This window comes from Mustela lutreola, chromosome 9, assembly GCF_030435805.1.
Source record: "Mustela lutreola isolate mMusLut2 chromosome 9, mMusLut2.pri, whole genome shotgun sequence".
In the NCBI taxonomy this organism is placed as follows: Eukaryota; Metazoa; Chordata; class Mammalia; order Carnivora; family Mustelidae; genus Mustela; species Mustela lutreola.
Window position 1 is genome coordinate 86,070,248 of NC_081298.1, and position 13,129 is coordinate 86,083,376.

The 13,129-nt window shown below is 36.2% G+C and overlaps 1 protein-coding gene across 10 annotated transcripts in view; it reads left to right on the forward strand.

Moving 5' to 3' along the window:
• Window positions 1-13,129, forward strand: part of EHBP1 (EH domain binding protein 1) — a 376,969-nt gene that overhangs the window by 199,259 nt on the left and 164,581 nt on the right. For all 10 annotated transcript variants that reach the window (XM_059187792.1, XM_059187791.1, XM_059187789.1 and 7 more), the window contains one exon: window positions 2,970-3,159. In XM_059187792.1, coding sequence (XP_059043775.1) covers window positions 2,970-3,159 — 190 coding nt within the window. The remainder of the gene's footprint in view (window positions 1-2,969; window positions 3,160-13,129) is intronic.

The window sequence follows — 13,129 nt, forward strand, 5'->3', positions numbered from 1 at the left end:
GGCAGAGGAAGAGGGAGAAGTGGGCCTCCCACTGAGCAGGGAGCCCCATGCCATGGTCCATCCCAGGATCCTGGGATCATGACCTAGGCCTAAGGCAGTCGCTTATCCAATGGAGCCACCCAGGTGCCCCTAGTTCTAAAATATTTAACATTAGTTGGCAAATAGTAAGTTTGGGGGGGAAAAGATTTTTCTCTCTTTTAAGTTTTGGAGTTTTAAAAAAAATGTTGTTTTCATCTTCTTTCTTTACATTTACCTCCCTTCAAACTACTTTTTATTTTATTTTATTTTATTTTATTTTATTTTATTTATTTGAGAGAGAGACAGTGAAAGAGAGCATGAGAGGGGAGAAAGTCAGAGGGAGAAGCAGACTCTCCAAGGAGCAGGGAGCCTGATGTGGGACTCGATCCCAGGACTCTGGGATCATGACCTGAGCTGAAGGCAGTCGCTTAACCAACTGAGCCACCCAGGCGCCCCCTTCAAACTACTTTTAGAGTTTGAAAAATAGCTGTCTGAGGCTCTCAGTTTAATCAGCCCAAGAAACAAACTTGTAGGGATTAAATGGGTTAATTACATATGAAATACTTAAAATAGTGCCTAGCACCGCATAAACACTTCATTAATCTTAATTAATAATGTAATTGGTAAGCCCTCCATTCTAGGCTAGATGTGATACCTTTCATGTCTCTTTTCAGAGAGAATACTCAGCTTTTTTTGAATACCTAGTTATTTTAACATTGTTCCTTATTTTGATATCCCCAAGTTCTTCTCCAGTTGTAAACATGGGATGTGAATACTTCAAGCATGTCTTGATCACTTACTAGGCAAGAATATTTCGTCTGAAAAACAAATTTTCAAGTGCAGTTTCCTATTCTTATTCTCTTGAATGCACAGACATAAGAAGAGGAAGAACAGGAAATACGTTTCTTTGTAAATGCCAACCCCATTCAGTTAAAAGCAACTACCTTGAGCAGAGTTGAAAGAGATTCTGTGACTGTACCCTAGCTCAGTGGAAAGAATCCCATGACACTCATTGCTGCCATGAGTATAGCATAAGAATGACATCACAATTATGATATATTTCCCATCTCTGATCCATATCTACTTGGTACCCAGTCTCATGCTTTGTCCATATGTAAATTCTTATTTAAGGGTGTACATAATTGATATTGGTTCTTAGTGAGTCTGATACTGTTGTAGTTAAAAGAGCATTTGTAATTAAAACAGAGGGTCATTACCAGTACAGACCTTACATGACTAGGTGGAATTCCCTTGGAATAATCACTGTATTTGGGTCAGCTGGTTCTTAGCCTTGTGGACTCAGAAATTTTATTCTTTACATATACAATTCTAGGTGTTGGTGTTGGGGGAAAAATGTAACAAACTAACAAATAAAAACCAGGATAACAGTTTATAGGAAGAATAATCATCACATATACCAGATACTTGTGTCTACGGATAACTAATGCAAAAAAAAAATCATCTGTTCATAAAAGGAGTTAACAAGGAAGGGTATTTTGCCTGGGCCTAGACTGTAGGTAGAGAGAAAAAAAAAAAAAGTATTCCCAGAAATGTTATAAGCACATAGGCCCACCCAAATCCTCCATGGATTTGGCATTTTAGTGGTAGGGTGGTGGCCTGGGATCCTCCAAGACAAGAAAAAAGAACATAAAATGGCTCCTGAAGCACTTGGCAAAAACAAACATAAACATTGAAAGGAGACACTCCCAGCTCAGACTATGCAGGATTTCCTCAGATTAAGCCCTGAACTCGAAATCTAGAATTACAAATCGTACAAGGAAACAGTATACTACTAAGAGAGAGAGTCAGGAGATAAGAAACACTAGGATTGTCCATGCAGAAACTTAAAGTAATAGATTTATCAGATAGAGACTCTGAAGTAAATATGTTTAAATGATTAATGACTCAGATCTCTATACCTGAGGTATTCTATACACAGCCACATGAAGAAAAATGCTTATCAGAATTAAAAATTCTGGAGAATTAAACATTAAATTAGACACAGATGAAGAGAGAGGTAGTTAACTGGATCATAGATATGAGGAATTATCCAGAATATAACATGGGAGAAATGAAAATTTATAAACATATGAAGGAGAGAGATAATTCAACATACATCTGATAAGATTTTCTAAAGAAGAGAATAGAGAAAATAGAGAAGAGGCTATCAAAGAGATAATGGTTGATAATTTTTCAGAACTAATGAAACCTACATCTTCAGACTTAGGAGATATAAAGAGCCTGAAACAGGATAAATTAAAAGAAATCCACACCTAGACATATCATAGTAAAATTACTCAAAACCAGAAGAAAAAAGAAGACCCTAACAGCAACCAAAGATAAAAGATGACTTCTAAAAGAACAATACTAGGCTGACAGTGGGCTAATATCATCAGAGTGCTGAGATGAATTAACTTACAACTAGAATTTTCTACCTAGCTGAATTATCATTTAAGTGTGACATAAAGATATTTTCAATGCCTGGGAGAATTTACTATTAATACAGCCTTGCTGAGTGAACTTCTAAATGCATTTCATCCTAATGAGAAGGGATGAAGTGCAAGGGAAAAAAACGAATGTTTGATGTGGGGAACATAAAAAAGCAAATCAATGTTTCCATATCTTATTTCCTTTACCTTGGGTATGGGGAGTATATGGGATTTACTATTACTATAAACATTTTTCTAAGGCTCTATATACAATAGAGCCAAGTGTGACCTTGTATGAAAAAAAATTTAAAAATACTTTTTTAAAGGGAAAAATTTTATTGTTAATGATTCATAAAAAATAGATTAATAGTGATTGTTTCCAAATTGTAGGTTATCATTAGTTTGGGTTTCTCCTTATCATTTTCAGTATTTTATATTTTTATAAATTTTTATTTTTTATTATTTTAGTTAGGAATGAACTATTTTAGAGTAACATTTAACAATACTTCTTCTTTCATTTAGATCTAATCCTTTTTATGAACCTAAACCAACTCTTTCTCCAAATAATTTGGTAACTCCAGTTCAAGAACTAGAAACTGAAAGGAGAGTGAAAAGAAAAGCTCCAGCCCCACCAGCCATCTCACCAAAGACAGGAGGAGTAAATGAAAACACCGTTATTTCTGCAGGAAGAGATCTCTCCACTTCTCCTAAGGTAGGAGTTTATTCTTAGTAAAAACATGTATTATATTTATCTTTTCTTCTCCATGCAATTTAATTTGAATTTTAAAAAGTCACTGTTTGCTATTTTGATGATTTTAAAAGTAAAATCCAAATAAATCCCTTTTACTGCAATACTGTGTATATGTTTGGGAGCCTGTAAATTTATAGAAGAGTATGACTGGATAGTTTGAGTTAAGATTTTTTTAAATGCTGTTTTGAAATAGAGGAAGAAAGGCATTATAATTATAGGGACGGTGCTTTAAAGAAAGGATACTCTAAAGCAGTCCGGTGTGAGGGACAGCTTGCACTGATATAGAGGAATGAATAGAAATCCTCCTTTGAGAAATGTACTGGAAAGATTGAGGCCCAGGGCGGAGAAATGCTTTATTGAGCAATTTCAATATTGTCATTTTGATTTATGTCAAATTAAAATTTTGGCCTTATTATCACTATTTTTAGAAGTTTTAATGCATAATAATTACATGAAAAGGTAAGACACGTTGTTGGAACAACTCTAAAGCTTTTACATGATTTGTTTGCAAATAGTATGATATCTTGTGTGTTTAAGGTAGAAATGTTGGGTTTAGCAAGTTTTTTTAGGTAAGTAACTTTTCCCCATCAATTCATGGGTGTTTTGTTCATATTACGTTATTTAATTCTCACAGGTAGTTAAGGGGAAAATAAGGTGAACTTCAGCTCAGTGGGATGAAGTAAAGATCACAAGTCCCTTAGCCAGTAGACAGAGGATTGGAACTGGCATTTTCATTAACTGTGTGATATCTGGGCTATACTCTACCTCAGGTACCTGGGTTGCTGTTTTTTCTCAAGGGCACTGAAGTTCAGTAATTTCTTTTGAATTTTTCAGTTCATTCTTTGGTTTTTGTTAAATGTCAGACCCAGAAATTGTCTGTTTGCCTGTATTTTCATTGTTTTAGAGAGAGAGTAAGTTCCCTGCGGTTTTTACTCTGCTATTCTGGAAGTCAATCTTCAGGTGTTTGTTTTTATAATCAGGTATTTTTTAACCCTGTAACTCTAGGAGGAGAAACCAGGATAAATTTCATCTTCTAATTGGCGAGGGAAAGGTGGAAGTGGGATTACCACTCTAAATGAAAGCAGCAAATGGTAGAAGTTAAAGCAAAGGAGATGGCCAATTCCTATACCCATGAGAGGGGGAAAAGAAAAAAAAAAAGACAGTAATTAGGGCACAAGAATTCCTAAACGTATCCCTTGTCTCCCAAATCTCTACTCCATTGTTTACTCCCTGCCACATCCTCTCCTATACTCCATCAGGAGTCTGAAGCTAATCAAGAAATCCTAATCTCTTTCTAGGGGAATGAAAAGGAATTTAATAGTGCCTATTGTATGCATTTGATCCATAGAACAGCCTGGGAAATACATACCATTATCTTCTTTTTTAATATATGAGAAACTGAACCTTAGTTAAGTAACTTGCTCAAAATGTTAAAGCTAGTAGTGACAATGCCTGCATTAAAATTCAGGCCCTTTGAGTCTAAAACCCATACTCTGTATTATTTGAACTTGGGACCCTTACTTATCTTTTACTTCCATTTTTATTTGTTATACTAATTGAAGTTACTGAGTAATGAGATCATGGATGTTTTTATTGTTGTTGCCTTCTGTACAAGGTACAAGATAACATTTTCTAAAAAAGTTTATGCTTCAGAATAGAGGAAGTCACTCTTAGGTTTGACTAGTGGTATCGAATTGTTTGATGGTAGCCTGGGGTTTCATCAGATACCTCAGTGTTCTACTCTGAAGACCAGGTATAGAGGCTCAGCAGCAGGACACTGGCTCCCTGTTCCACTTCCACAGCAGAAATCCATATTCATTCAGTTTGTATGTTGGAATTCATGTGAAATTTCATTTTAAAAAATGGACCATTGCCAAACCAAAAAAAAAAAAAAAAAGGAAAATACTGATGACATAATTATGTATGAGTTAAGGAATATTAGAATCAGTAGCATACTGACTAATAAAAATGATAAATGACAGCTGAGAAAGTGCAATAGTATGGGGTGTATTCAATATGCATGTGTTATGTATGTATGTATATTTAAATATGTATCTATTTCCTAGTAGTTCCTGAAGACTTTGCAGTATTAAAGCTGAGTAAAATAACTGACCATGTTGGTAACCTTGAGTCAATCTGAAAAAGTCTTATTTTGTATTGTATACCATATTCTGTTTAGGGAAGCAGGAAGGTGTCTTTAACATCAAAACATTTCCATTAAAATTATTAAAAGAGTTTTAATGCTTTTATGGTATGCTTCTGGTCAGCTGTTTTCCTTATTTGTAAATTGAAAGGAGATAATAGTTCAAATAAAGCTTTTGGGAAAAGCCAGGTTCACATTTTAGTCGAATAATAAAAGGATATCACACCACAATTGTTTGATGTAACAAAATGTCAGGCTGCACTCAGTGATAACTTGACTGCAGAAGCCGAAGAGCATTCATTGTCATAAGATGACATGTGCTCAGGCAGATGATTAATTTCCCCACCTGTCACCTGAAACTACTTATTTTATGAAAAAGAACTAAGTTCAGAATTTAAACAAAGTGATAATAAGCATGTACTTATATTGCAAATAAAGTTCAAAGTACCCCGAAAGCAGCTAAAGATTCTTCAGTGTCGTAAATCTATGTAAACTCCACACTTCAGACCTCTGATTTCTGTACTTGCAAAGTGATAAAATCACAATACTTTTTTAAAAGATTTTATTGAGAGAGAGCACGAGCAGGGGGAGGGGTAGAAGGAGAAGGAGAAGCAGGCTCTGCACTGAGCAGGGAGCCTGATTTGGGGCTTAATCCCAGGACCCTGGAACCCTGAGCCAAAGGTAGATGCTTAATCGACTCAGTCACCCAGACACCACCAAACCATAGTATTTTTAAAGACAACTTAGGAAAAAAGGCCAGTGTGGAGAGAAGTAACCTGACATTAAATATATACAACCATTCAATAAAATAAAGTGATAAGTTAGGCTCAGTGGTGACTGACCATCATTTACTAACTGTGACTGTAAGTTAATGAAATATATAACTCTGAATTCCTAAATACAATTCATGCAGCATAGTATAAAATGCAATTCAAATTATGAGAGCAGGTTTAGGAACATAACATTGTTGGTGAATGTATTTGCTAAATTATATTATTAAATATTATGTATCCAGTTTCATAAAAATCAGAATATATGAATAGCCAACTATCAATGACAAGAAAGAATTAAAATAAACTTACATTGTTGTGATAGCATAGAGAAGAGCTCCACTGCACATTAGATGTATGATATAAGCCTGGTCAAGTGGAGAAGGGCTCCCTCAAAGATACTGATTGGTGAAGCTCCAGTGGTTGACAATGATACTACTATCCAATTGTTCCATCTCTAAAAGTGAAAACCCCATTTATCTCGAGGCCCAGCTAAATAACTCAGGCCTCCACTTTATTGTTACTTCTTTCTAGAAAGTTCTGGCGAAGTCCTATGCTTTACCCTTGTGTGTTTTTGAACTTGAGTACAGATTGCAGTAACTGTGAGAAGCCCAGGGTGAACCAAACTTAAAATGACATACAGCAATTCCTTTGAGTGGTCCTAGCAGCAAATTCAAACCGTAAAGCAAACACCCTTTTCAGCTTTTGCACAAAAAGACCTCCTAGAAAGTTCCTTAATTCATTTCTATCTGTACAAAACTACAGAATGATCCCGACAGGCCATTTATGCCAAAAAACAATGAGCCCAAAATTGAAATGTTAATATCCTCATATGTACATTGAAAATGTCTCAAACTTTCCAAGAAAAATAATAAAAAGCACACTGATCAGAATTTAATGGAATGCAGTGATAAATACACAGTTATTTTGTAAAATAAAATGTCAAACTGCATTCAGTGACAATGGGATCCAGGGGGTGGGTAACTTGCCTATAAATTTTTTACTTACTTGAATATCTTTTTTTTTTTTTAATTTAATTTTTTTTTATAAACATATAATGTATTTTTAGCCCCAGGGGTACAGGTCTGTGAATTGCCAGGTTTACACACTTCACAGCACTCACCATAGCACATACCCTCCCCAATGTCCATAACCCCATCACCCTCTCCCGACCCCCCTGCCCCCAGCAACCCTTAGTTTGTCTTGTGAGATTAAGAGTCTCTTATGGGGGGCGCCTGGGTGGCTCAGTGGGTTGAGCCGCTGCCTTTGGCTCGGGTCATGATCTCAGGGTCCTGGGATTGAGTCCCGCGTCGGGCTCTCTGCTCAGCGGGGAGCCTGCTTCCTTCTCTCTCTCTCTGCCTGCCTCTCAGTGTACTTGTAATTTCTCTCTGTCAAATAAATAAATAGAATCTTTAAAAAAAAAAAAAAAAGAGAGAGAGACTCTTATGGTTTGTCTCCCTCCTGATCCCAGCTTCTTTCATTTATTCTTTTCCTACCCCGCAAGCTCCCCACGTTGTATCTCCACTTCCTCATATCAGGGAGATCATATGATAGTTGTCTTTCTCCGACTGACTTATTTCGCTAAGCATAATACCCTCTAGTTCCATCCACGTCATTACAAATGGCAAGATTTCATTTCTTTTGATGGCTGCATAGTATTCCATTATATATATATACCACATCTTCTTTATCCAGTTATCTGTTGATGGACATCTAGGTTCTTTCCATAGTTTGGCTATTTTGGACGTTGCTGCTATAAACATTCGGGTGCACATACCCCTTCGGATCACTATGGTTGTATCTTTAGGGTAAATACCCAGTAGTGCAATTGCTGGGTCATAGGGTAGCTCTCTTTTCAACTTTTTGAGGAACCTCCATGCTGTTTTCCAGAGTGTTTGCACCAGCTTGCATTCCCACCAACAGTGTAGGAGGGTTCCCTTTTTTCCGCATCCTTGTCAACATCTGTTATTTCCTGACTTGTTAATTTTAGCCATTCTGACTGGTGTAAGGAGGTATCTCATTGTGGTTTTGATTTGTATTTCCCTGATGCTGCTTACTTGAATATCTTAACCAAGGCAAGATGTTCCTCAATAACACTGACTAAATGGCACACTCTTGTATGTATCACCTGTTCTATTGGTTAGTACTCTTGGTTATATCTATTAAAAACAAGCCATTTGGTTGAAAAAAATTTTTTTTTAACTTAAGCAAAAGGATAACTTGTTTTAAAGACTCAAGGAGATTGTACAGAACCCTAGGCAGAGAATACAACTGGGCCTCAGGAATCAGTGACGATTTTATCTGCTTCTCTCTCTGGAATGTCTTCAATCTGCCTTTACCTTTTATTTTTTTTATTATTTTTTTTTTTTTTCTGGGAGCCTTTACCTTTTACACAATAGTTTTGTCCAGCCTGTTTTCTCCCTGAAACATAGTTTATGTTTTGGAATTCACTATCTCCCCCTGCAAAGCTATGCTTCTTTCAGGATGACTGATTTTAGCTAAAGGTTAAGGAAAAATTACACTGAATCAACTGTTTTTTCTTAATATGTGGAGCCTCCCAGAATTGTTATTTTTTAAGATCCTTTTAATCATATGAGTCTCTGGTTAATGGGATTTCAGTTGGAATTGGAATTATCTGTGGGCAATAGAAAGCCTTAAATGCCAGGGTTTTTTTTTTTTTTTTTAAATGTTTGGGTTTTTTTTTTGTTTTATGATTTTATTTTTAAGCAATCTCATCACCTAACGTGGGGCTTGAACTCAGAACCCTGATATCAGAAGTTACATGCTCCACTGATGAGCCAGCCAGTCACCCCTCAAATGCCAGTTTAAATAAAAGAAAAATTTATTTCTGTCTTTGAAAATGTGGAAGGTCCATTGCCAATACTGTAACCTCACAAGGGCATTAGGGTCCCAGTCTCCTGTTTTGCTGACCCCGCATCCTTGGCACAGACTTCCAAGACAGCCATCTTTGAGCTACAGCCCCTGTGCCCCATTCCAATAAACAAGAAAAAGACAAAAAGCACTCACACCTACCTCTAGCAAGGGACATTAGAAAATAAACCTTTATTACTGGGCAGTTGTATTACCCAGTTAAAAATCAAGAGCTCTAGATCTAAGAAGGAAGAGTAGAATAAATATTAGGGAATAGTTGGCAGGCTGTACTGTAGAAAGCTATTAAAATGTGAGTTTTATAGTGGAGATGCAAATGAGCCCAAATCTTGGTATCTGTTCTATGAGAATATCTGAATAATAACTACTTGAAACAGTTATTTTTAAATGACATTTGCAAACCAATCATGGGCTTCAAAGGAAAATCAGAATATTTTGCAACTGCGCATGAAGAAGTCTAGGAACAGTAAGTACTGCAATAGAATGCAAAAACAAAAACAAACCCACAGACAAACAAACAAGAAACTCAAATTAGCAAAAGTTAAATAGTATTTCCTTCAAAATCAGCTCACTACATTTATATAATGATGTCTGAATAGATATGGTAATTTTCAGAGCATAAAATTACTGGTAAGGATACTGAGAAAACTTCCTCTTTTTTTGGCACCTGCAATATCAGTTCTAAAATATATTTGGATATAGGTACTGCTGGGCCTGGACTAGAGTGAAGCAAGAGAGGCTTATATGACACAAAATTTAAGTTGGCACTTGTCTCCTGTTGGAGAAAGGGCAGATTTTACATCGGTACCACCCTAAGAGTGAATGCGTCCTTGAATCTTGTGCTCTAAGGCACCGCCTTGTCTCACTCTAGTCCAAGCCATGGTGCACAAATAAGGCAGATTTGACAGACAAATGTGCAGTAACTGTAACCCACTTAAAGGTCTTTGAAAAGTGGAAAAATGAGCAACCATAGAATCGAGAACATCTCTAAGAATTTGCCTCCTGATTTTTCTGACTGTATTTAATGGGAAAGATAGAAATGCTAACTTCTGTTTGAAAACAAGTGGATGGGGTGCCTGAGTGGCTCGGCTGGTTAAGTGGCCAGCCCTTGCTTTCAGCTCAGGTCATGATCTTGGGGGTCCTGGGATTGAGCCCTGCTCTGGCCTCCCTACACTCAGCAGGGAGTCTGCTTGAAGATTATTTCTCTCCCCTGACCCCATTCTCTCTCTTTCTCTTTCAAATAAATAAATCTTAAAAAAAATATAAAAATAAAAACAAATGAACAAACCATGATTAGAATGCCTGACTTTTGAAACAAATTTTGTATAATAATTAGATGTGATTTTGAGAGGTTATTCTTTTATATCAGTATATTCTGGAGTAACTGAATTAAAGTATGCGTCACAGTTTTCCAAGTGAAACTTGAATTGACATTTTTTTCCTTATAGAGACAAAAGTGTTCCCATATAGAAAAAGAATCTGAATAAGTAAATAAATTATGTGTGTACTTTGATGATAAAGGATGATTAACAAATTTGGCTGATTTGCTAAATGCTCTGTAGAGTCTACACAGTTAGCAACAGATGGTAAAGTGAGTATTATTGATGTAAATTGGCAGGATCACTTTAGGGTACATTGTTGAAAAATGTGAAGGAAGCACCGGTTACTTACCCTTTACTGCATGAAGAAGAACAAAATATCTATGGTGTTTGAACAGATTCATGCAAACTATGACAGAGCCCTTCTCAACTGCAGGTACTGGATAGGCTTAATAGTAAGAAAGAGACAAAAACAGAGAATGAAAAGAACCACAACAGAGTGCACAGCAGGGTAGGACCTGGGTGAAGCAAAAGAGGCAACTAGGATGTAAAATTAAGAAGCCATTAACTCTTGAGTTTGTGTAAGTGCAAACTTGGCACTTGTTCAAAGTCAAGAGGTAGTGTCTCCTTAAATGTTGGCAGTAGGTGCCTTATTATTAAGGAGGTGCTTTATTATTAAGGAGATACTCACTCTCCAGGTCATGCATGAACCTGAAACTATGAGAGCCTCCTTAAATTTTATGCAAAAACTTGGTGAAAAAGGGGGACTAATCTCAATCATCAGAACAAATGACCTCCTGTAAAACAAACTTACCACAAAAACAGAAGTTTTTCTTAAAACTTAATATTAGTTTTTTATTAGTATTTTTAGTATCATTCAACTGGCCATTCCATTAATAAATGAAATCAACAAGTAGTCACCAAAAATAATGATCTGAGGCAAAACATTCATCATGGGTGTATCTAGATAAAGAATATATGGCTTTTGGGGCACCTGGGTGGCTCAGTGGGTTAAGGCCTCCGCCTTTGGCTCAGGTCATGATCACAGGGTCCTGGGATTGAGCCCCACATCGGGCTCTCTGCTCAGCAGGGAGCCTGCTTCCTCCTTTCTCTCTCTCTGCCTGCCTCTCTGCCTACTTGTGATCTCTGTCTGTCAAATAAATAAATAAAATCTTAAAAAAAAAAAAAGAATATATGGCTTTTTATTGTACTATATTTTCAGCTTTTCTGTAGGTTTGAAATTTTTACCCCCAAATGGTGAAAGTAATAATTTGGGAATAGGAAAGAGCTGTTAGATATGAAAAGACACAATTAAAAATTTTTTAGATTATATATAGCTGATAGTTTATTGTAGAACATCAAATTAATGAATAAGAAGACAAACTTAAAAAATTCTTTGTAGAATTCAAGGTGAAAAATGAAGAAATTAAAACTATGGGAGAGAGAGCAAAAATAAACGCTATAGTTAAGAAATTTACTACATTTATTAAAGGAGGTGTAGAGATGAGAACAGATGAGGAAAATAATTTATCAAAGAGGCTTGAGTCCTTAGATTAAAAGAACTCACAAGTACCAGGCAAGATGAAAAGAATGATACCCAAACTAGACATATGCTGCTAGTACTTCTGAATTTCAAAGGCAGGTTACCTACAAAGGAAAGATTTTACCATCAGACACTTTCGTAACGTTAATTGCTGGAGACAATGGAGCACGTTTACCTAATTAAAAAAGAATAAATATCTGGGCGCCTGGGTGGCTCAGTGGGTTGAGCCGCTGCCTTCGGCTCGGGTCATGATCTCAGAGTCCTGGGATCGAGTCCCACATCGGGCTCTCTGCTCAGCGGAGAGCCTGCTTCCCTCTCTCTCTCTGCCTGCCTCTCCATCTACTTGTGATTTCTCTCTGTCAAATAAATAAATAAAATCTTTAAAAATAAAAAAAGAATAAATATCTGCAGACAGAAACATATCAAATATATAAAAATTTATGGATTTGTAATGATAATATCCAAATAGTTGATGGAGGTTGCTAGGTCACCAACTCATTATTATATACCTCAATAAATAATGAAAAAGAGTCAAGTATTTATCCTGACTTTCCTTTATGAACTGTATTTCAAGATAATAGTTGATGACGGAAAGTCCTTCCTCTATAGAAGAATTGTAGCAATGAAATGCAGAAGGAATGATATCATTAGAAAATTCACCATTTCATAATCCCTAAGGAAATAATGGTTCTAGCAACAATCAGCATGGCTGCTAAAACACTTGAGGAAAGGTTTTATAATGGATGAATAGATCAGGCTGACAGTACTCAACTGAAGTGATCAGTCTTAATATTCTTTAGAGTATGGCAGCCATTTTGTGCCTCCTGTTATATTGCAATAGCAAATATATAGAACCACCTTTAAACTGTTCTTACCAAAGAATTAAACTGAGATCTAATCAAGCCACTGATTATAATAACTATCAGGAAATGTGGGGTGGATGTGTGTCTGTAGAGGAATATGTGAAATGACACCATGAAGATGCAATCAGCCAAAACAGAATGTGGGAAATCTTCCAGGATAGATGACCCAATTCATTTAACAAATGAATAGCTTGGTCAAAGTGGAGAAGAGGAGAAATCATAGATCTTAAATTTACTTATCCTATAGAGATACATACTGGATTATTACTGTTGAAATGATAGAATTCTGGGATTTGCTTTAAAATACTCTAGGAGAAAATGTGTGTGTAGGGGGCTGGTATTTTAAGAGAGTAACAGAACAAAATTGGAAAAAATGTTGATAACTTTTGAAGCAGAGTAGTGGT